The sequence below is a fragment of the Trichomycterus rosablanca genome, chromosome 22 (assembly GCF_030014385.1).
Source record: "Trichomycterus rosablanca isolate fTriRos1 chromosome 22, fTriRos1.hap1, whole genome shotgun sequence".
Classification (NCBI taxonomy): Eukaryota; Metazoa; Chordata; class Actinopteri; order Siluriformes; family Trichomycteridae; genus Trichomycterus; species Trichomycterus rosablanca.
The window spans coordinates 4,180,131-4,202,893 of NC_086009.1; the positions used below are offsets into that span (position 1 = coordinate 4,180,131).

Genomic DNA, 22,763 nt, shown 5'->3' on the forward strand with positions numbered 1-22,763 from the left:
GGTTTTGCCCTTTCTTGCTTTCACAAGTGTCACGTATAAATCAAAATAATTTCATATTTAAGATAAATGCAGTCTTAAAAGTAAATCGCCAAATCAAGTGATTTGTGTTATAAAACAACTGTAATAAATAAATAGTACGTAAAATTGTATCAATGTAGCTGGCGTACACAATATTAAGCTTGGTTGTTCGCGTTTCTAAAGGCTGTGTAGATTTGATTGGTTACTGTAGGTCGGTGAAGGCTGTTTCTGAATTCTGATTGGTCGGCTATGGTTCGCTTTTTCGCCGCGTGACAGTGAGAAGCTATTTAAGGCTCCGCGGTAAACAAACCAACAGTAAATAGTTCGTTGGTTTTTCTCTCGAGTGTGTTTCCTTATCGGTGAAGCTGCGCGTTATCGTTATTTTTTGTTTGTTATTGTTAATGTCATTAAAGAAAACTACTCGGATAGAGTTATTTGAGCGCGGTGTTGACGTGGATAGTGAAAAGCAGAGGGAGAGAGAGAGAGAGAGAGAGAGGGAGAGAGAGAGAGGGTCGGTCGGTCGGTCGGTGGGTGAATTGTCGCCACGCTGGTTTGTTTGTGTAATGCGCAGTAACGGTCGTTTTTTCCACACAGGAATAAATACTTCTGTTTTGTGTGAGCTAGTTTATTCTAACCTTTATTCTTCGATGAATAGTTCTGCTAATCTGGCTCTGCACTAAATTCAGGTGAGTGTTTTATAGATATTTAGTTTTACAGTTTCCTCTGATTAAAATACAGTTTGCGAACGTGAATATGATCACGTAGACATGCACGGTTCTCTATATTATTATTATTATTATTATGTGTATTACATGTGTTTGTGTTTGTACAATGCTTGCCAGGTTGCACAGGCCTGGTCTATGTTGTGATTGCATGTCTGTATTTATCAGCACTGGGCCTCACTACATTGCGTAACACTGTAACATATGAAGTGGAATATCTACATGTTTATAGTGTATTTATGAGGGCAGAGCTGGTCTGGCTGACAGGTTTATTGTTTAGGTCCCATCTCACTACTGTGTTCCAGGTTAATCCAACTAGCATTAAAAAATAGGATTAAAATAGTCCATGAATGAGTTTGTTCAGATATTTTTTGCATTCTTTTGCACATGACAGAATAGTTGTTTCTGTCTTGACCTAATCGTGATTGTTTATGTGATGATAATTCTCATGTTGCAGGAATATAATTGTAATTGTTATACTACTGTATAATAATAGTAACTTCATTGCATAGGCTATATATATATGTATATAGTATTCTTCTCTATTGTATCTGCTTTATTTACTTTACTTACTCTGTGCCTGAGCTGCTGTAACACTTGAATTTCCCCCATGGGGATCAATAAAGGAAATGTAAGTAATCTTAATAGTATTACAATAACCAAAACACTTCTGTTTATTATACAAGTATTTAAGATTTAAACTTGATTCATCATTCATTTATGTATTTGTTTAAACACTTATTTGTTGGGGTTGCTGGCTGGATGGTTTAACATTATATAACTTCTGCATATTGTTTTTTTTTTTTATATATATTTAAGATATTGACTGTCATTTAAGTATAACAGTACAATACAGTCTTATGCAAAAGTTTGGACATCCCAGGTCAAAGACTTGATTTAATTGCTCTCTTGGGTGGCACTGTGGCTCGGTGGGTAGCACTGTTGCCTCACAGCAAGAAGGTCCTGGGTTTGATCCCCGGGTGAGGTGGTCCGGGTCCTTTCTGTGTGGAGTTTGCATGTTCTCCCCGTGTCTGTTTGGGTTTCCTCTGGGAGCTTCCTCTCACAGTCCAAAAACATGCTAGTGATGTTAATTGGAGAAACAAAATTGTCCATGACCATGTTTGACATTAAAACTTGTGAACTGATTCATCTTGTGTAATGAGTAACTATCATTTCTGTCATTAATGTAACCAAAGAGTGTAAAACATGAGTGGGTTAAGGGCCTTGCTCAAGTGCCCAACAGTGGCTGCATGGCAGAGCTGGGATTTGAACTCTAAACCTTTCAGATGATAGTTCAAAGCTCTACCCACTAGGCCACCACTGTCCCTTGTAATATGCAATATGTGGAATTTAAAATAAACAGATACAGGGTAGGAGTTGCTAAAAGAGACATTTACATTACATTTATCGTAATAGTAAGGTGTAAGAGTGTAAAACATGATGTTAAAATCCTAACTAAATAAATAAGGAGGTTCTTGATTTATTAGATAATGGATATTGAGGGAAATATAGTTGAGCTCTTACCCTGTTTGATGCAGACAGTGGTGTAACTTGTCCAGATTTCCAAAAGCACTGGAATTACATATTCTTTTCAAAATTAAAATAGCCAAATAAAACTGTCCACATTTAATATTGCAGTAGTAAATATCCAATAATGCTCTGGCCCTAAACAAATTTTGCAACAGATGGACTTCCCACTCAGTGCCAGCCTGCATACCAATTTTGAGTCATGACTCACCATTCGATCTGATCTAATGCCCTACTTGTTTGTGCCATTAACCACATCCAAGTGCCCTTCATTTTCCAGTTGCACTAATGCCATATATGGATTGCCAGCCAGACTGAAGGCAGCCAAGTAGGTCAGTTGGTTGATTTGTTTTGTTTTTTGCTCTGGTGTAATAATTAAATCCGGAAACGTATTTCAAATTATACCAAGCAGTGGCTGATAAAATGCACAATTGGGAAGTCTATAAAGGTAAATTATACTAAGAGAAGATCAAGCACTGAAGAACAAACATGTTCTTCTGCTTTCTGGAAAATTGTTTGATCTTTTTGTTTACATGACTGCATTAGGTAGTTGCAGGTTTGTCAGATACACATTTATGCTGTAAATGTCCCATTTTATCACCTCCTACCCTTAAGATGCTCAATTGGATTTATATCTGCAGACTGGGAAAGTCATTACTCTGTTATCTTATTTATAAAACCATTTTGAGATGATCAATGGTCAGCACCACTACTTAGATAGGCTGTGGATTATATAGATATATGCCAGTAAACTGCTGTAAAGCACAGAATAATCTCTTACATTTTTCTCTGCAGATTTCCTGAAAGGTTCAACTGTGTTCAAACTCAGTGATTTAGGGTATCATGTTTTAAACATAATCCATAGAAAGATTGTGAATTGTTAATGTTTTACATTTTAGCTATGTTTAAAGTTCTAAACATTGGCTAATGCTGACATCACAACAATAACTTAAGTGTGTCAAACAATGCAACATTCATTTTTATGGTCAGCACAATGTCTGTCACAAATTCTTAAGGCATTCAAATGGTGCAGAAGTGTAACAAACTAGCACACCTCTGCCAAGAGTCTCAGCAGTGCCACTATCTGGCCTGAACAGTTCTGAGGGAAGGAAGGTCAAGTAGGGTTTATCCTCACTGCTAATGCAAGAGTGATTTTTAGTTTCTGTTTAAGGCAGTACAAGTAGTTGAACATGTTATACTCAGTATGTGGTATGGCTCTTTAAGGATCCCCATGGGCTGGTTTAAAAAAAGTGACTACATGTTTTAGAGGTGGCAGGGGCTAGTTTGGGGCCAGCCTAAGGGTAGTGCAGGTGACAGAGTAGTTGCAGTAAAGAATTATAAATGACCAAGTTGGGAGTAAAAATGAAAAAAAGGTGTAAAACATAAAAAGGATTGGGTGATCAGCTCAGAAAATGTCAAATTGCAACAGCCTGCATTTCAGGATTCTTTCCGATGCTGTTGGTAATGGTGTGTATAAACAAATATTACTTGGACCGTGTGAACTAGAAATCATGTGAACTCTGTTTATTTTAGCCATGGTGAAACAGACGAAGGCAAAGACATTCCAAGCATACCTGGACTCCTGCCACCGCCGCTACAGCTGCGTCCACTGCCGTGCTCACCTGGCCAATCATGATGAGCTCATCTCAAAGGTGAGGGTTTTTTTTTGAGAACATGTTTATGGATAATTTTTTAGTTAGAATCTGTGAGCTTAGTCATTGTTTGTCATTTTCAGTCCTTTCAAGGAAGCCAAGGGCGGGCGTACCTGTTTAACTCTGTGTGAGTATTCAACAAAAGAATCTTGTGTTTTCTTTCTCTGCACTCATCTTGACTGGTATGTTGGAATGCATTACATTAAGGCACTGCAAGCTTAGGGTAGGGTAGTGCCTAAGCTAGGATACTAGGCTATTGATCAGAAGGTGTCTGGTTTAAGGCCTTTACTAATTGCTACATGTGAGCCTAAATTGCTTACCTTAAGCACACACTTTTATACAAAGCAACTTACAACCGTGACCCAATAAAATGTAAATTCTGTACTGCTTGTTGATTACAGGGTGAATGTGGGCTGTGGTCCAGCTGAGGAGAGGTTGCTGTTAACTGGACTTCATGCTGTGGCTGATATTTACTGTGAGAACTGCCACACTACTCTAGGCTGGAAATATGTAAGCACATGCTAAAACTCCCTGCTTTACATGGAGGCGTCTTTTAATGTCTACTGTTCACATGTTCTATGTGCAGTGTGTTAATGCATTTTTATTACATATAAAAAGAAAATATCCAGTACTTTTAATCTGGAACGACTAGAACTAAATTATGTAACTTTAATACTACAAAAAATAAAACTGAATGTACTTCAATAAAAAGCTATGAACTGTTTAACACTGACTTTGTTTTGCTTCTCTTTGCAGGAGCAGGCATTTGAGCTAAGTCAGAAGTATAAAGAGGGAAAGTACATTATTGAACTGTCCCACATGATCAAGGACAATGGCTGGGACTAAAGCTCTCTGAACTGGCTTTTTCGTACTGGCCAGAACTTGGTGTGTTGCCAAGAACGACCATTTTATACATGTTTATTATTGCTTTACTATTGTGCACTTTTATTTGTTTAAAATCCCAACTGACCAGTTTCACATGTGTGGTTAAGGCAAAATTTATATAGACCTGTAAAATGTAAATGGATCCTGTACATGCTGGAACAGAAATTACCTTTATTAAGTGGTCCAGAAATCTCCCTTTGTAGCTACAAGTTTGGAGACACGAGGAAGTGAGTGATTAAAAAAAACAAAAAAAAACAAAAATAAAAATGGTAGATGCAATGTGTTTACTCAGCATTACTGTGTGTGTCGAACTGAGGTATGTGTTTTATTTGTGTGTAAGAGATTAAGTGCAATATGTGTATATGTGTCTGTGTTATGAGGTCTTTTTTGACTGATTTGTAAAGGTGTATCCCATGTAAGAATAGCTGCATGCAAAAAAACAATCTGTTAATGGGTTGTAGCTTGTAAACCAGCTGGTGTGCTTTTGACACCAGTTACAGCTTAAAATTCTTATGGAATGTAATTGGGACACTTGTTTATGTAAATAGTGTGGCATGTACAGTTGCTTTTATTTGATCATGTTTGATTATGGAGCATAAAATTGAGTAAAAGCATTAAAGTTGTAATAGCTTTAATAAATTGTGATGGATTGACTTATTGGACTATTGGTTTTTTTTTCACAAGCACATACAAAGCTGTATTATCAATACAACCATATAAATTCAAAATGTTAACATATTTTCAGCTTTTTTGTAGTATTAAGACCCATTTTTAGTTTTAGGTTTGCATTTTCTTTATGGTTTAGTTACTTTAGATTTTACCGAACCTGCAATTGAACTTATTTGTACTGATCAGCCTGCAGGTGGCAATTTCAACTGGAGTCAGTCCATAAAGATACAAACATCTCATTCTGGCCTTGTATGTTGACGTAGTTGTTTGTCCACATAAAAGTATTTTGTTTTTTGTTCTCTCAAGCTTTGGCTTGTTTTTATGTATTTGTACTGATAAGCCTGCAGGTGGCAGCTGTGAAGTTAGAGTTTGCCCTTGAGTATTAATGTTATTATAAAATTTACTTTTTCTAAATTCTTGTATTCCTGTGCAATGGTCATTATGTTCCTGACACTTCCTGTTATTTCATACACTAAACTATAACTCATTTTATCTATTAAACTTTTAGTCCTTTAGTCAGTGTTATTTAATTCCACAAATTATGTTGTCTTCGTTTTATCCCAATCATTTTTATTTGGAGGCAAATTAAGCAACATATTTAGGCCAGTCATTACAACAAATGTTTAGTTCTGTATCTGAATGTGTTATTGGTTATATCATGTCTTGGCTAAACCTATTAGCTACCACATCTGTAGTGTGTGTGTGATTACCACTGACAATGTTTACATGTTGACCTGTGCTAAGAAAAGAAAAAAAACATAATCTAAAGCAAAGGGATTTTTATATGACAAACTGAAGTAGTAATTGCCAATTTGCCATTGTTGTGCAGCAAGAAGGTCCTGAGTTTGATTCCCAGGTGGAGCAGTCCAGGTCCTTTCTGTGTGGAGTTCGCATGTTCTCCTCAAGTCTGTGTGGGTTTCTTCCCACAGTACAAAAACATGCAAGTGAGGTGAAATTGTCCATGACTGTGTTTGATATTAAATTTGTGAACTGATGAATCTTGTGTAACCAGTAACTACCTGTCCTGTCATTAATGTAACCAAAGTGTGTAAAACATGACGTTAAATCCTCATAAATAAATACATTCATTAATTGTCTGTTTTACCACTGCTTTATCTTTGTCAAGGTCGTGGTGGGTCAAGATCACTGGGCGAAAGGTAGGAAATGCCCTGGACAGGTCACCAGTCCATCACAGAGCAAACACACGCTCATACCCACGGCAATTTTATATCTTCAGTTAACCTGAGTGCATGTCTTTGGCACATATGACTGGGCGGCACGGTGGCTTAGTGGGTAGCACTGTCGCCTCACAGCAAGAAGGTCCTGGGTTCGATCCCCAGGTGGGGCGGTCCGGGTCCTTTCTGTGCAGAGTTTGCATGTTTTCCCCGTGTCTGCGTGGGTTTCCTCCGGGTGCTCCGGTTTCCTCCCACAGTCCAAAAACATGCCACCAGGCTAACTGGAAACACTGAATTGTCCTATAGATACCTAGCCGGTAGATGCACAAACCAGTGGTACAAACTTTTGACTGGTACTGTATATATTTTTTTCAAATTCAGCAAACGAAATGTCTGTACATATTGTTTTGGATTTATTTTTTTGTAATTTTAGCTCATTCTTTTTTGGTTAGTGTTTAATTAATTGCACAATATAATAATTTGCGTGAAGAAGAAAACGTGACCAGATGTAGTCCAATTACAGAAGAACTACATTTCCCAGAAGTCTTTGCGAACAGCAGCAGTTGACGTGGCGGGCGTTGTGGAGCAGACCGGGTGGATTTAAACCGACTCAGACAATAAACGCGATTTCTTTCTACCTCCGATTACAAACGGACCGGTGTAACTTGATCCTCGGTTTATTATTAACACAAACGGTCTGCTGGTTTGTAGTTCTGCAGTATTGCTGCTATCAGATAGAAAATGTCGGGTAAGATGAAGAGCAGGAGTGCGGTGAATGCGGAGCCGAGCTCTGTATCCTGCGATGAGCGCATTCTGCGGGACTGCCATCAGATGTACACCGATGCAGACAGCGGTAAAACATTCTCGTAATATATCGGAAAATCTGTATCTTACCACATTTTAGTTTTTCTGCTGAATCTCTTTGTTGCTGTAAGTGATGGAAGCTAAAGCCGGTTAGCAGGTTTGAGCTACTGCTGACTTGTTTGCTGAAGTTAGTTTAAATTAAGTTTACTTGTGAGTTTGGTAGTTTCAGTCTATATTTTGTTTCCATGTTTTTCATCCCACTTTACTGTTTGTTCCATTTATAAATTTGGATTTTGTTTAGTTTTGCTTGAAGATGCAACGATAGCCATACTGAATCACTATTCCAGAGACTGGGGACAAAAAAGAGTTGCTTTGGAGTCGAGTCAGTACAGTAACAGTGATTCGGCTCACACATTTTTTATTATTTTCTCATATTATTGTGCGTATCGTGTTTCAAAAACGTTTTGATGATCCAATTCCATTTAATTTCACGTGTAGTATCGACCTGCCATGGAGTCGATTCTCAACCGACTCATTTAGCACTGAAGATTCAAAAATGCTGAAAGATGAACTTTGGTTACGATCCCGTTTATTTTAGAGCTGGGAGTCGATTCTCTGTTTCCAGGAATAGAGAATCGTTGAGTCTGAAGCTTTGGAGTCGATTCAGTACAGTAACAGTAATTCGGCTAACACATCTTTTGAGTTTTTTCTCTCCTCATATTATTGTGTGTGTATCTTGTTTTAAAACTTTGTCTCTAAAACGTCTTGCTGATCGGTTCCATTTACTTTTACGTGTAGAATCGACCTGCCATGGAGTCGATTCTCAACCGACTCACTCAGCACTGAAGAGTCAAAAATGCTGAAAGATGAACTTCGGTTATGATCCCGTTTATTTCAGAGTCGATCGGGAGTCGATTCCAGGAATATAGAATCGTAGAGTCTGAAGCTTTAAACTCGATTCCACAATTTAAGTTAAATGAATCTGAACAAAAATTAGTTTGGTTTAAGTGAGTTAGATAAATAGATAAAGTATTAAAACTTCTACCTTTTAATTTAGTATATTTATCTATAAGTGATTTATGAAGTGTTTTTTCAGACACAGCCTGTAGTTTGGAAAAGTGGAGAAAAAGACTACTTTGGAATACCTGTGTTTAAAAAAACATTATTTCATTAGATTAAAGATTGCACGTCTTAAATAAATTAAGAGGTTCTAGTCTAACAGCGGCTTTAAATTATTACATTCTCACAGAACATCAAACATTTTTAATTAAAACATTAATTTAACATGTATTTGGTGATTTAGAAAGCCCTAAACCTACCTGAACTGTGCAGTTCTGTCTCTGTAGGCTTGATAACAATAGCCCAGTCTGTTGGACTAACTTTGCTGCCACCCAGGAAGAAGATCACTGTGATGCTTATGGGCAACCACTCAGCTGGGAAAAGCTCCTTCGTTAACTGGTAAAAGGACACATCGTGTTATATTTTATCTTCTAAAATAAAACTGATATTTATCTTTGCCCAATATGTTGTTGATTAGCCAAAACACGTGTTGCATCAATGCTTTGCACTGTTGCAGCCACATACACTGAAGTGTGTGATGCACTGTGTGTTGTGACACATTTACCTCACAGTATTAGAGTTATCTGCAGTGTGTGCAACACTAGCCGTTCTGTTGGCCTGGCATCAATGAGTCTCGGCTTCCAAACAATCTGTCGGTGGTTTGTATCTGGTCTCATGGACCGCTGTTTGTGGATACTTTGCTTGCTGTTTCAGGTGAAGTTCAGCCTGGTTGATTGGTCAACAGTTTGACCTTTATTAAAGTCACTCTGGTCCTTGTGCTGCCTACATGTGCTGCGCTCAACACATGTATTATAACTAATTACTGTCAGCCCAATATTTAATTTATTCCTGCCCATGAAATGCACAATTGATATTGACATTTTGCCATGTACATGTGGTCGTAATATTTTGGCTTCTCAAAACGTTTAACTACTTGTTTAGCACTGTTTGAACCTGCTGTACTCACCATGCACCTTGTTTAATTCATACATTTTGTTTAAGGTATGTAGAGGAGCACATTCAAAGGACCGGAGTAGCCATCGAAACACAGGGCTTCACTTTCGTTACAAGTGGGCGAAAAAGAGAGTCACTCACAGTAAGTTCTGTAGCAGAAAGTCATTTTCCAGTCCAATATCGCATAAACTACAAAATACTCCTCTTAGTATTCAAGTCCCTGCATGGTCTGGCTCCTGACTATCTCTCTGTTCTGCTGACCAGATACTGTCCTTCACGCTCGCTCCGGTCTGCTGATGCCAGCTTGCTCTCTGTACCTCCTGTCAAGCTGCGCATGTACGGTGAAAGAGCGTTTAGTGTTGTTGGCCCAAAGTTATGGAACACCATCCCCCTTTATCTCCGCTCATGTTCCTCCTTGACAATTTTTAAGAAGCAATTAAAAACTTATCTCTTTAGAACTGCTTTCCATAATTCTTAGTTTTATTGAATACTTGTTTTTAATTTGTTTTTATTCTCAATATTTGCAGTAGTACTATTTACTTTCTTATGTTTTATTACTCGTTTTATACCTTTTCTGTTGTTCTCTTTTAATTTCTTTGATGTGTAAAGTGTCCTTGTGTATCCTGAAAGGCGCTTATAAATAAAATTCTATTATTATTATTATTATTTTGAGTCATTTTGTGTAGATTTTTAGTGACAAATTTGATCAAAATTATTGCAGCTTTGTCTTGTGTTTGACCTCTCACCATTATTTCTTCAGGGAAATGCAACTCTCCACTTGTATCCTCATTTTAAACCACTTCAGGAGTTTGAAGGTTAGTAATCACAATCATTAAGTAATTCTTCTATTTTGATTGTTCAGCTTCTGATTTGCTTTGACTCTCTGTATATTTCACACTTTATTAGGTGTGTCTGAATATGTCGGCACCGAGATCTGCACTTCTCGACAGAAGCGTTTTAGCTTGGTGACATTTGTGGACACTCCTGGACTAGTTGATGGTGATATGAAGTACCCATTTGATGTGGACAAGGCCATCCTTTGGTTAGGTGGGGATATAATAATTTTCCATGCACTTAATCTTACTGTAGGTAGGGGTTTTAATCTAAATATGTTGGATCAATCGATCAAACACTTTAGAATATATCAAATTCTTTACAATTGAGTTTGTGTTGAAAGTGACACATCCAGATTTTTCAAACCCTAAATAGTGAAAATGTAAGTTTGGACACCCCCTTAAATGTTTTTGTTCATTTTCTGTGTAAAAGTACATTAACATATCCTTCACAAGAAACAAACTTTAATGCATTTTTATAGGTTTAAGTAGAAAAATGATGACTGACTGAATGTTTTTTGTTCTGCAGGGGAGCTGTGTGATCTTATCCTGGTTTTCTTTGACCCGATGGGACAGGCGTTGTGCAAACGCACACTTAACATTGTGGAGCAGCTGAATGAAAGGCAGGGAGATCGACTTCGCTTTTACCTTAGCAAAGCTGACGAGGCTGGTGGGGAGTCTGATAGACAGGTGTTTCACTATTTTTTTTATAAGTCATAGTGTCACAATACCAGTTTGTCTATTCTAATGTTCTAATGCCAGGATGTGCTTCACTTGTTTCAGAGAGTTATGATGCAGATTGTGCAGGAGCTGTGTAAACGTCCAGGTCTGAACAAGTGTGGCTTTGACATGCCTACTATCTTCATCCCTAATCCCAACAAGGTGATATTCTGGCCCGCACACACAACCAATTTATTTTTAACATTATAGATCTGTATCTGTAATAAATATGTAAATTAGTGATCACACCAAACATGAATAATATTTACCTAGCAAATTGGCTAGACTGGCAACATCATGCTATGAGAGTGCTTCTGGATCGGAGTGACTGTTAAATGTTTTCTTAATTGTTGTTGCCTGTTTGTGATTGTGCCCACAGCCCAGCCGATGTGTTAATCAGATAGAGGAGGTGTGTCGAACCATCGAGAAGACGATTAATCAGACGGTGCAGAACACACTTAACACACTGGAGAAGGACTGCGAGCTGATTTCTGAGGCTGTTACTGAAACTCTTAACAATGACTGGTAATGCATCATTATATTGCAATTGCTGAACATGCCCTTATCAGGAGTATTTTTATTAAACTGTTGTGACGACATGCTACAATACTACAAAATACATTATAAATATATACATTTTTACTTTTCTGGTATAGGCAGTGCGGCAGAGAGAACAGACGTGCACGATGTAAAAGCTGTTTCCTGGGCCTGCTCGGCTTCAGTGTGCCTCTCTTACTTTTGTTTGTTCTGGTGCTGGGAAGCCTCTCCAGAGAGGTGCTTGAGCTGGCACTGGGTGCTGAGGGATTGGATACACTTGCTCTGTATATGGTTAGTATGAGTGCATGTATTTGTTTGTGTTTCATATATATGTGCTGCCCAAAGTCTTTTGATTAATGAAAATTTTTTAAAAATATGAATGCAATGTATTTATTACAAATCTCAAAGCTTTGCAACAACTATTTAAAGTCCAAAGTGTGTGCTGACTGTCAAGGATTTTTCTCTACTGTTACCTGATCTAAACCCCATTGGACATTTATGGGGGCACTTGAAGACAGACACCCAAGCATTCATAACATTTGAGATACAATTTATTCTTTGGAATGTTGTAAATTATGCTAGCATAACATGGATTATGGAGTTTGTTAACATGTACCCTCCCATAGTCATCATATGATAATATATAGGCTACAGGAAAAAAAACTTACCTTGGCAATGGCAGTAGAATTGCCAATAAGCATCTGAATTTTATAAAAACAATGTAGCTAGTAAATATCTAACTAATTCTGAAAACATTGTCTTGTACATTGGTCTTTTACGAAATAAGGAACTAAGTAGGAAAAAAATTATTAGCAAATTATTGTTTGGAGGAGTGTTTGTGTATAAAGGCTCTCTGTATGTTTGTGCATTTGTGTAAAAGAGGATGAATGTAAGTTAAAATTGTACATGCTCTGGTCTCAACATAGAGAGTTTTGTTTAATACCAATAATTGATTTTCATGTTTGGTTCTTGGTAGACTCCGGTCTTGGTTGCATTAGAGTCTGTGTCTGTAGAAGTGAAGCTCTATATTTGTGGCGGCTTGGTGCTCCTGTCTTTCATTATCCTCCTCCTGGCTCGCTTATCCGCCCGGTAAGTATGTGTGTGTAGTATTACAGTGAGTCAGGTACTAGAAAAGCATTTCAAGTAATTAATTCACTTGGAAAGCAATAGCAATGGCAAAAAAAGCTTTTTTTAGTTTAGATAAACTTGCAGTGCTCCAAGTGCCTGTGTTTTCTACAGTTGATATTTTTATATTGATTGTGGACAATAAAACAACTGCACACTGCTGCAAACTTTTTTGTGTGCTCCTACCACTTCCATTTTAAAGTTGGTGTAATATCACCACAATTGTACGTTCCCATTGGCCTTAAACATATAGCCTTATGTTGTTCCCTAGACACATTCTTGTTAGGAAATCACATCTGGTTCTGCAAGATTAGTTTGTGTATAAACATGCTTAATATTATCTTCCTTTTTATATGTTTTTTTTTCTTCTTTTATCTGCAGCACTAAGCCAACTCTTTCAGGAAAACAAAAGAGGCAATTGCAGGAGAAACTGGAATATGTTCAAGAGGTTGTGAAGAACAAAAAGGTACCATCTGCACCTGTGTGCTTTCTTTGACTAGTATACAGAGAGAATATACAGTTTCATTTAACAATTACTGTGTACATCTGTAAATCCACAGAAGAAGCTGTATGAAGAGTATCTCCGGCAGAGCGTTGGTGACCAGGACATGCACTGAAGTTTGAACAGAATATCTAATGGAGCGGTGAATGGATGGACAGGAATAGATATAACAATGACTACAGTAGTAAAGAAACAAAGCATAACTAAACAATTCTGCTATGTAGAGGTCCAGTAGTAATGTAGCTTCAAGATTTCCAGAATCACCTTCCAGAAGCTATGCTCCACACCAGCACTGATGAGTTCTACTGTGCGTGAAGTACTCTAGCAACTCTAGCAGCTCCTCCAACACCAGCACAGTGTAATAAGGTTAACTGTTGCTCTATGCATTTTTTTTTTTATTCAACCATGACAAAAACTGTTAAATAACGTGTACAAACTAGTGTTGTCAATGCATACCCATCAGACTTTCTACTAGATGATCTTCTGTGTTTAACTAAATGCTTTATGGATCTGTGGTGCTTATTTATGAGCTATTGTCATTCCTGTGTTGTGCCTAATAATATTTACCTCACTGTATGTTTTTAGCACATAAAAAATGATTTATTAACTAATTCTTGGAGTGAGTTGGAAATACTTAAAACTTGAAATTACTTCTGAGGCTGAAAGCTTAGCAAATACATGTATTTTTACACATTTGTATGTCACTGTATGCCTTTGTCATTTTTACTCTTGTCTTATTCTTTTCTTATAAATTGTAATAATAAACACTATGATAAAGCATCTGCATCTTTTATGAATTTGTATTTAATGCATGTGAAATGTCTTGGTATGCCCTGTACTCCAATTTCTACAAATTATTCAGGATCTACAAATTAAGAGCATGCTGTATAGAAATTGTATGCACATTGAAAAATGGTAGATGTGCAGACTAATACAGCAAGTTTTAATATATTATACAAAACATGTCATGTTGAGTTATTGTATGCATATTTACATTTTTGGCATTTAGTGGACGCTTTTATCCAAAGTGACTTACAGTACTGATAGTATACAGTCTAAGCGATTGAGGGTTAAGGGTCTTGTTCCAGGGCCCAACAGTGGCAACTGGGCAGTGGTGGGGCTTGAACTGGCAACCTTCTGATTACTAGTCCAGTACCTTAACCACTAAGCTACAACTGCCCTATTGTAAAACTGTCCTCATTCTTTGAAGATTTAATTCATATTTTTGTAGTTCATTTACTTAGACTCCACTACATGTATTTATAGTATAACACAGGTCACTCTGCAATGGAAACAATCACTAAATGTGAAAGCACGGATTTAACAGCGTAACCTTCCGTACCATACCATAGGGTACCGTGCTGTGGAAAAGAGAAACTGACTAATAAAAGGCCCTTAAAGAAGCCAGTCTGTCCCTAGGTGCAGTTTCGTCACTTTCCTCAATCAGTGTTTTAACAAAACTTTTTATATTGTGCCCTCCAAATGGATACTGACTGGTGCACCTCAAAGCTACTAGTTGGCAGAAACGCATCACGTCACGCAGCTGTCTGACTACTAGCCAGGCTAAACAGATTAGATTTATTTGTATAAATTGTGTGGCACATTGGCTCAGTGGGTAGCACTGTCTCCTCACAGCAAGAAGGTCCTGGGTTTGATCCCCAGGTGGGATGGTCTGGGGTGCTTTCTGTGTGGATTTTGCATGTTCTCCTGTTTCTGTGTGGGTTTCCTCTGGGAGCTCCGATTTCCTCCCACAGTCCAGAGCTATGCAAGTGAGGTGAACTGGAGATATTAAAACTCGTGAACTGATGAATCTTGTGTAACCAGTAACTATTTGTTCTGTCATGAATGGAACCTAAGTGTGTAAAACATGACGTTAAAATCCTAATAAATAAATAAATAAATGTTTAAATATCGAGGGAACAGTGGCGCTGCCATTTCAGTCTTGTATAAAATGTTAAACATAATCCAGATAAATGGCGGAGTTTAACTTTCCATGGGTTTGGTTTCTCTTTGCCCTGCAGTTGGAGAAGGAAGGATGATGGCGTCAGATCCGCAGGGTTAAACCGGGGAAAGTTGTTTCCTGTACACTTCAGTCCTGCTCCATTTTGATCGTTTTTATGTATTTTCTGTTAAATATAAAGTTCTGATTAGAATTAGACAGAATCTACGGCATTTAACGAGAATGCTTTTGAAACAGATGAGACAGATGAGTCTGTTTTAAAGAGTTTTAGAGCATGGAGGTAACGAGTAAGCAGGACAGCCAGACTGTCGGTATGTAAACAAAGTTATTTTATCAAAGTTTCCGGGTTTTTTCTTTGGGTTTTCTTGTTATAGAATTAGATGGTAAATTAACAATAAAGGCAGATTTTTGTTATATGGATAAATGTTTTTGTAAGTCACAAATCCGTCAAGATGTATGAATGTACCAGCCTGAACGACGTCACTCATGGATGGAACATGCACCATGTTTTACTTTATTTACTTTACTCTTTTAAACAAACTCTTCTAAATGGCATTTAAAATGTTATTTTTTACTGTTCAAATTGTGTTTTTCAGTCAGATCTGTCTATAACCCTGACGTGTGTCAGGTCTTTAAACTAAATCTGCTTAAATTCATTGATATGTGTATTTTCTTAACAATGTATATCATATCATGTGTATCATAACAGGACACTTTCACTGAATTGCATACAGTTTTATCCTGGTGAGGGTCGCAGCAGGTCCGGGAAACACTAGGCTCAAGGCAGGAGTACCCTGGACCGGGCACCACTCCACCACAGAGTTTGGGCCATCCTCCCAGACATGGCCAGTCCTGTCTGTGTAGATGCCTGAATGGCCGGTAGCACTAATGAGATCTGAATCCGGATCTCACCAGTTTTGGAGTAGCATGATAGACCACTGCGCCACCCAAGAGTCTCAAGAATGATAATACAACACCTAAAAACACAAATCAGAGCTGGCTTGTTTGCGTTTTTTCTAACAGTTTTGTCAAAGACATGACCACGCTCCCCTCCTCCACAAAGGCCCTTAATTTTTTTTTTTTAATGTATCTGTTCTATTGCTCAACAAATGTTTGGTAATAATTTAACAAAAAGTAAAAGTTTAGTAATAGACCATTTATTGGGGATTATAGTTATACAATTTTTTTTTTTTATGTAGCACAATGCAAAATAAATATAATGTATTTTGGCTAGTGTAAATTTTCTTTACATGAGACAGATTGGAAAGTTTGTACAATAAATTGTATTTTTTTATATTTTCCAAAGAATCCATAAAGAATGTGTCTTACAACTGTCTTTTTATTATTTGTAGGTTGTTGCACTGGTAAATTTGTTGAAAAAAATAATCATATGATTGTGTTATTGCTTTTGTAGACATGCATAATATTCTAAGTTTGCACAGACCTAATGAAATGAAGCAGTGGGACTTTTCAGACCTTGACACTGAACACTTTACAACAGTGTAAAGACTTATCTAGATCTTGTTCTTATTTGTTTTTCATTAGAGTCGACCGAAGATGAAGTGAATCTGCAGATTCAGCTGGTGGAATGTGAGGCACAGTTAGAACATTGGCAGGGAGTGGCAAAAATTTGTGAGCTTAGCAAAGAGGAGGAGCTGCAAGAGCTGCAGAGACAGTGTGACCAGGAGATACAGTCACTACATGAGGCTCTGAGAGGTACGGAGTGACAGAAAAGTGAACAATCAAAACATATCTGAAGATATTAAAAGCCATGTTAAGCCATGATGTAGTGAAACACACAAAACAAAAGCAGTGTAAAACCAATAACATACTCATATTCTTTTTCCAATCTACTTTATTTTATTTAGAGACAGCATCTCAGTATGAGGCTAGAATATGTGCTCTACAATCAGAGCGGGCTCAGTGGAGAAAAGCAGCGTTGACTCCGGATAACAAGGTTTGTATGTTTGTCTCTGTTTCTGTTAACAGGGTGTGGCATTTACTGTATCATTAGGAAACTTAATTAATGTGTAGCTCCTCTTTTTCCATTTTACACTCAAACTTACTTGTAGGTTCAGGGGATGTGTTGATGAAGTTGTACTATGTATTATGCCAAATCAAATCAATCAAAACTGAACTGCAAAAAGTAATAATTTATTACGGTAGATTTCTTAGAGCTATACTTGCCAACAAGAGCTTTGTAACAAAGTACTGATCTTGCAGTTTGTGATGTCTGAATATTTTTTTTCCTATCAGTTTATTTTTTTAAACATATCTTTGTGATTGAATACTTGTAATCCCCAGCAGTACTTTTTATTCATAAAGTAAACACATAAAAATAAACATTTCTTTTTAAAGTTAGTATACTATTTGATACTATTCTTGTCCACTTAACCTAGGACAACATAAAGAAGGGAAGGATAGAAGTAGCTTCCCCACCAAGTGAGAGACTGCAGGATGCTGGAGGGGACAGTGAGTCTCCGGAGGGACTGGCCGAGCTCTCAGAAGCTGAGAGAACAGGCCTCCATATGGAGGGATTCTACACACAGCACAGTGATTCCTCCTCTTTATCTTGCTTCTCTCTGGACACCCCGTCCATGCCGAGACGCACACCTCCTCAGGATGACACCGCTTCCTTGGTTTCTACTGGAACGTTAGTGCCTGAAGTAATCTACCTTGCTCCACCAGGACACAGGCTTGTCACACATGCAGACTGGGATTCACTACAAGCACAAGTTAGTACTGTCAGCAAATATTTTTATGAAATATTAAGGTCTTCTTTCAAAATAATGGAGTACATTCTTTACTGTGGTGACATTCTACATATTTATCACAGTTATAATGATATAATGTCTAACTACTGATCCTAGATGGAACACAAAAAAAACTTTGTACATGCTATTATATTGAAAGATTTTACGTATTTGGGCCTACAAACTACAATTAAATAAACAATGCATTACTGTTATGGTACTCGAGTAAATCAGAAGGAGAAACCTTGGAGCCACAAGTTCTGCTTTAGCTTTGCAAAACACATTACATCCTACTTTTAACTTCTGCCCTTCACTCTGTTGTTTAGCATGGTCATGAAAGCTTCTTGCATTAGCAGTGTCCTTTTTCACTTTACATTTTCGCTTTATTTTGCCAGGTCTTAGAACTTCAAGAAGAATTGACACAACTGAAAGATCAGAAGACCAATCTTGAGAAAGAACTGGACACACAAACAACAGAAACCCAGAAACAGGTATTAGCTAATGGGCCTCACTCAGAACCCATAATAAGAGCCCAGAGATATTTATAGGGGGTGTGGGGACAGGGGTCGATCAGGGATTTCTGATCAATGCTCTAATCATGTACACTGCTGGCCAGTGGAGTCGCCTGCACAATGTGTATCTATCTCTTCATATGCGATAATAGGTTAAACCTAGCAGTGAGCAATTTTAACCAGTTTTGCAAATGGACATACTCAATTTTTATGTAGCCATGGATAGCAAGACCTAAATATAACCCCACTGTTTGTAAGCATGACAAGATTTTATATGTGTTTTTCAGGTAACACTCCTTCAGTCTCAGGTGCAGACTTCTGAGAATCTTCTCCAAGAGCTGCAGAAATCCTTCACCCAATCACAGAGTGATGTACAGAGCAGATTGGTGAGCAATTCATAACTGCTGTGTGTTGGTATTATTAGAGATATATGACGTGTCTTGATGCTCGGGTGGCGCACTAGCCCACCACCACGACCAGGCATACACACCGACATAATTGGCTATGTCTGAGGGGAATGGTCCCAGTGGTCAATGAAAATGAAATAAAATAAAATGATTTTTTATGTTGTACCACTTTTTTCTGTGCAGAAAGAGCTGTCTCTCTCTCAGAGGAGAGTGTGTAGTGAGCTCTACAGGTTAAAGGGGGGCGATTTGGAAGAGAACAGCTCAGCAGAAGAGGAACACCCCGAGCTGTTTGCTCTACAGGTAACGTGCTCTGTGTCAGTCTCTGTTTTTGTGTACACACAGGGAATGTATTAACTTTGTGTGTTTTTCTAGGGAGCTCACACTGAGGAGAGGCTGCGGATTGAAATAGTGAATCTGAAGGAACAGTTGGAGATGCGTACTGAAGAGAGTGGTTTGTCTGTTTTTATTTCCTCTCTGCATCATTTACCATTCAGACTGGGCTTTTTTCTGCTGTATTTAATTGGTGCTTACTACTAACTGGTGTTTTCTTTCTTGTTTCATCCTCCCTGTACTCATCCAGAGGTCTTAGAGGGTGAGTCGAATTTATTTTTAACTTTAGCTTTATACATGGCCCGTACAAAGATTTTGAACACCTGCATTTTTTAAAAGTGGTGCAGCTGCACTTAAAAACCAGTAGACAAACCAAAGTTGACACTTTCCTCTGGATGCTTCTTTTGCATAAATTAATGAAAAACTAGGAACATCAGAGGTGGCTGTGAGCATTATGAGGCTATTGGTTTAATAAGCAAATCTGTCTTTTCAATTTGGTTAAGTGAAAATTACTTGACTTCAAGTTTAAGGGCTTGTTGTCAATATATTATTAGGATGGTATATGTATACTTTAATAAACTTCGTTCATCAAATAATTCTAAAATATAAGGTGTTCAGAGACCAACACACCCTGTGTAAATGTTTTGGCTGTTTTATTTTACTGGGTTGGTACGGTGTTTAGGTGTACGGTAAGATAATAAATGTGACATTCTACTCCTGCTCCTTATCAGTGTCAGTTTCTCACTACATTATGGTAGAGGGTGCCTGACAAAATGTGCATGGCAATAGATAGGCTACAGTAACTACAAAGTACACGCATTTAGTCTGCTGTAAGTGTGATGTAGTGCTGCATGTGTGTGATTGCATGCCTATATATGCATGTGTGTGTTTCACAGTCCAGCTCTCCAGCCTGAAAACAGAGACAGACCGCATCCAGAGTGAGAAAGACAAGGTGTGTGTGACTGTATGGCTGAGTGGAATGTGCATGAGTGCAGATCATTTATTTTAGTGTATTAAGGGAAATCACATGACTAAATGTGGAGAATATGTACTGTATGTGTGTGTAAGTGTAGTTGGAGGATGAGCTGCAGAGATGCCGCACTGAACTGCAAGGCCTGCGGGTGGTGTTGTCACACCTACAGACGGACAAGAAAACGACTACCCATGAAAAGGTTATAACCTGGTTGCTCGTTTCAATTTCTTTCTTTTAATACAGATTTTTTGCTGCATGATAGGCTCAATGCTAAATTGCAACATACTAGGTTATGCACCCTGTTTAGTGAACTGTATGGCCCAGTGGTTATAGACATGCAGTTGGGTCACATGATTTTTACAAAACCATTACTGGAACGTTTTAGGCAGATAAATCAAACATAAAGAATAAATTAAAATAAAAATGTCAGCCATGTCTTAATTTAATTAGCTTAGGCTGTGTTTCAGGGTTAATTATCTGGTATTGTCAAAAATCCCTTATTTATTGTACTGGATTAAAAAAATAGCATTGGACATGTTGTGAGATCACAAATATTTTGAGCCATCAAATCACTGGTAAATGTTCTTTCCTTCATTTTAGTATCTGGTTTTCGATGCCTTTTTAACACTGACTGGCATCAAGAAAACAAACCCCATCCTACAGTTCTCTCTCTTGTCTTCTCTCACACACTGTCTCTTGTGTTTTTCTCTCTCAGACTGTCCTGCAGGAGCAGTGTTTAGAACTGCGCAGTCAAGTGATCAGTCTACGCACTCAAGTCGACACCAGCCAGGCTGTGCAGAAGGACTTTGTGCAGCTTTCACAGTCTCTACAGGTACACAGCACTACCAGATATAGCATAATATCTGACAAATGAACCTATAGTATAGTAAGTATAAATATCATGAGTATAATAACTACAGGCAGCACTGAGCACATGGGTTCTGTGGACCTGGGTTTGATCTTTGTGGTCTGTCTTGTTCTCTCAGTGTCTGTATAGGTGTCCTTGGAATACTCTTTGTCTTTCAAAAACCTGCAGAAGGTTAATTAACTTCTCCAAATTAACCCGTAGGAATAAATTAGAAAAACACGAAAGTGCGTCCAGGTAGTTCCTGATACACTGATTTTTTTCCCCCAAGGTTTACCAATGTTACAAATGGATAATTGTTGGGGAATGTTTATATGCCACAAACCCAGAACCTTTTACCATTTGATCTATGCAAACCTAACTTATTGCAGTGTTGTTTTGTGGTAAAGAAAATAAATCTGTATTTTTATTACATTTATTAAAGATATTCGCTTCTTTTCCCGTTAGATGAAGATGGAGCAGATTCGTCAGGCCAAATCGTTGGACCAAGTTAGGCTGATCCTTGGGGAAGGTCTTGATGGAGATCAGCTCAGCAGCAGCACATGAGCCAGCATAATATTTATTACCTTTTTTCTGGACCAAAGTGTGAAGACCTTCTACAAGCTAAGAGTCTAGTGACCATATATTATCATTAAGAGACCCACTCTCATTACTTGTAAAATAAGAACATTAATTATTTTAACATTACTGTTTCAGTTGACATTATTCTACTATTTAATATGAAACTGAAACTATGCAAATATTTTCTATTATTGAACTAAGCTTTATGACTAGGGTAATAAGACTAATAACTGGTTTTACTTGAATTTTAAACAAACCTAACAGATCCCAAACAAGTCTTTGGTAACTCTGTTTACTAACAAGAAATTACTTTAAGGGAGATGCTGAGTTTGTTTTGGCCAGTAACTTTGTTACGTATACATAGCTTTATAGGTTGGTCACCAGCTGAATGAGCAATACTTTAGAGATAACACTATTTTAATGTCAGGTATGTTTCTTTAAATAGCTTAATTACAAGCTTTAGACAACAGTTAAAAAAGAGTCATTATTTCTAATTATCTCACACTGGAATTGTTTTATTAAGACAAATATGGTTTTAATCTGTTACGTGTTAATTAGCAAAGAATAAACATTTATTTTACAGCAGTCAGCAATTATCCATCAGTGTATAAGCAGAAGAAACCATGTATAATACAAGAAAAAGCATAACATATCTACTCTTACTTAGTATGTAACATATTGGCTCACTGCCAACCTCTCAGCTACATGTAAAGTCTACATGAAAACATGTCTTAGCACTATTACACTACCAGTCAAAAGTTTGGAAACACCAATTTGAAGTGAATTGAATTGCACCTGACAGAAAGGAGATACATACATCTATCAGTGCTCAGGAGATATGGGGACTCACAGATAACAGAACAAAGCTTAATTCTTTACTGAATGGTATCAGTATAAAGCATGTAGTGAGCGTTTACCACTCAGTGTAAGCTCATTTCTAAACAGTAAATGTCATGATTTCTTTTTTTAATTTGAACACTAGGCTTTTCCCCAGATCCCAGCCCTATGCATAACTAACACAAATGGATAAATTCGTAATGTGTGTGGTGGTTTCATATATCAGACTACTGTAAATATCCACTTAGCTTTGCAAGCAGTACCAATTTGTTTTGTGTTTAACTTTTATTAAACTTTATCTTTGGCCAAAACCAGAATGATTTGTTTATTTGATCTGTTCAGACAGATTTCTCTCTCTGAGTTGTTCATGATGGGTAATGTTT

General features: G+C 37.6%; 3 protein-coding genes across 3 annotated transcripts; all 3 read left to right on the forward strand.

The window, feature by feature from the left end:
• Positions 1-354: 354 nt before the first annotated feature.
• Positions 355-5,458, forward strand: ypel3 (yippee-like 3). The gene is made up of 5 exons (XM_063018778.1): positions 355-704; positions 3,801-3,919; positions 4,003-4,046; positions 4,321-4,429; positions 4,676-5,458. Exons 2-5 carry the CDS (start codon positions 3,803-3,805, stop codon positions 4,763-4,765), a joined length of 360 nt encoding a protein of 119 aa, XP_062874848.1. The 5' UTR covers positions 355-704; positions 3,801-3,802; the 3' UTR covers positions 4,766-5,458.
• A 1,877-nt stretch (positions 5,459-7,335) lies between these two features.
• Positions 7,336-13,889, forward strand: si:ch211-11k18.4 (uncharacterized). The gene is made up of 12 exons (XM_062984736.1): positions 7,336-7,501; positions 8,799-8,910; positions 9,514-9,607; positions 10,226-10,280; positions 10,372-10,512; positions 10,828-10,988; positions 11,082-11,180; positions 11,398-11,543; positions 11,675-11,846; positions 12,532-12,644; positions 13,062-13,146; positions 13,241-13,889. The coding sequence occupies exons 1-12, from the start codon at positions 7,390-7,392 to the stop codon at positions 13,295-13,297; spliced, it is 1,347 nt and encodes a 448-aa protein (XP_062840806.1). The 5' UTR covers positions 7,336-7,389; the 3' UTR covers positions 13,298-13,889.
• A 1,339-nt stretch (positions 13,890-15,228) lies between these two features.
• Positions 15,229-22,691, forward strand: rabep2 (rabaptin, RAB GTPase binding effector protein 2). The gene is made up of 13 exons (XM_063018666.1): positions 15,229-15,453; positions 16,688-16,858; positions 17,011-17,099; positions 17,542-17,877; positions 18,291-18,386; positions 18,695-18,793; positions 18,998-19,114; positions 19,187-19,265; positions 19,395-19,406; positions 20,041-20,096; positions 20,218-20,316; positions 20,833-20,949; positions 21,430-22,691. The coding sequence occupies exons 1-13, from the start codon at positions 15,417-15,419 to the stop codon at positions 21,526-21,528; spliced, it is 1,407 nt and encodes a 468-aa protein (XP_062874736.1). The 5' UTR covers positions 15,229-15,416; the 3' UTR covers positions 21,529-22,691.
• The last annotated feature ends 72 nt before the right edge of the window (positions 22,692-22,763 follow it).

Coding starts and splice junctions, on each gene's coding strand:
- ypel3 (XM_063018778.1), top strand. CDS start 3,803: ATGGTGAAACAGACGAAGGCAAAGACATTCCAAGCATACCTGGACTCC. Junction 4,047..4,320: donor GCGTACCTGTTTAACTCTGT/GTGAGTATTCAA, acceptor TGTTGATTACAG/GGTGAATGTGGGCTGTGGTC. Junction 4,430..4,675: donor CTACTCTAGGCTGGAAATAT/GTAAGCACATGC, acceptor TTCTCTTTGCAG/GAGCAGGCATTTGAGCTAAG.
- si:ch211-11k18.4 (XM_062984736.1), top strand. CDS start 7,390: ATGTCGGGTAAGATGAAGAGCAGGAGTGCGGTGAATGCGGAGCCGAGC. Junction 9,608..10,225: donor GAAAAAGAGAGTCACTCACA/GTAAGTTCTGTA, acceptor TTATTTCTTCAG/GGAAATGCAACTCTCCACTT. Junction 13,147..13,240: donor AGGTTGTGAAGAACAAAAAG/GTACCATCTGCA, acceptor GTAAATCCACAG/AAGAAGCTGTATGAAGAGTA.
- rabep2 (XM_063018666.1), top strand. CDS start 15,417: ATGGAGGTAACGAGTAAGCAGGACAGCCAGACTGTCG. Junction 18,387..18,694: donor CAACAGAAACCCAGAAACAG/GTATTAGCTAAT, acceptor TGTGTTTTTCAG/GTAACACTCCTTCAGTCTCA. Junction 18,794..18,997: donor GTGATGTACAGAGCAGATTG/GTGAGCAATTCA, acceptor TTTTCTGTGCAG/AAAGAGCTGTCTCTCTCTCA.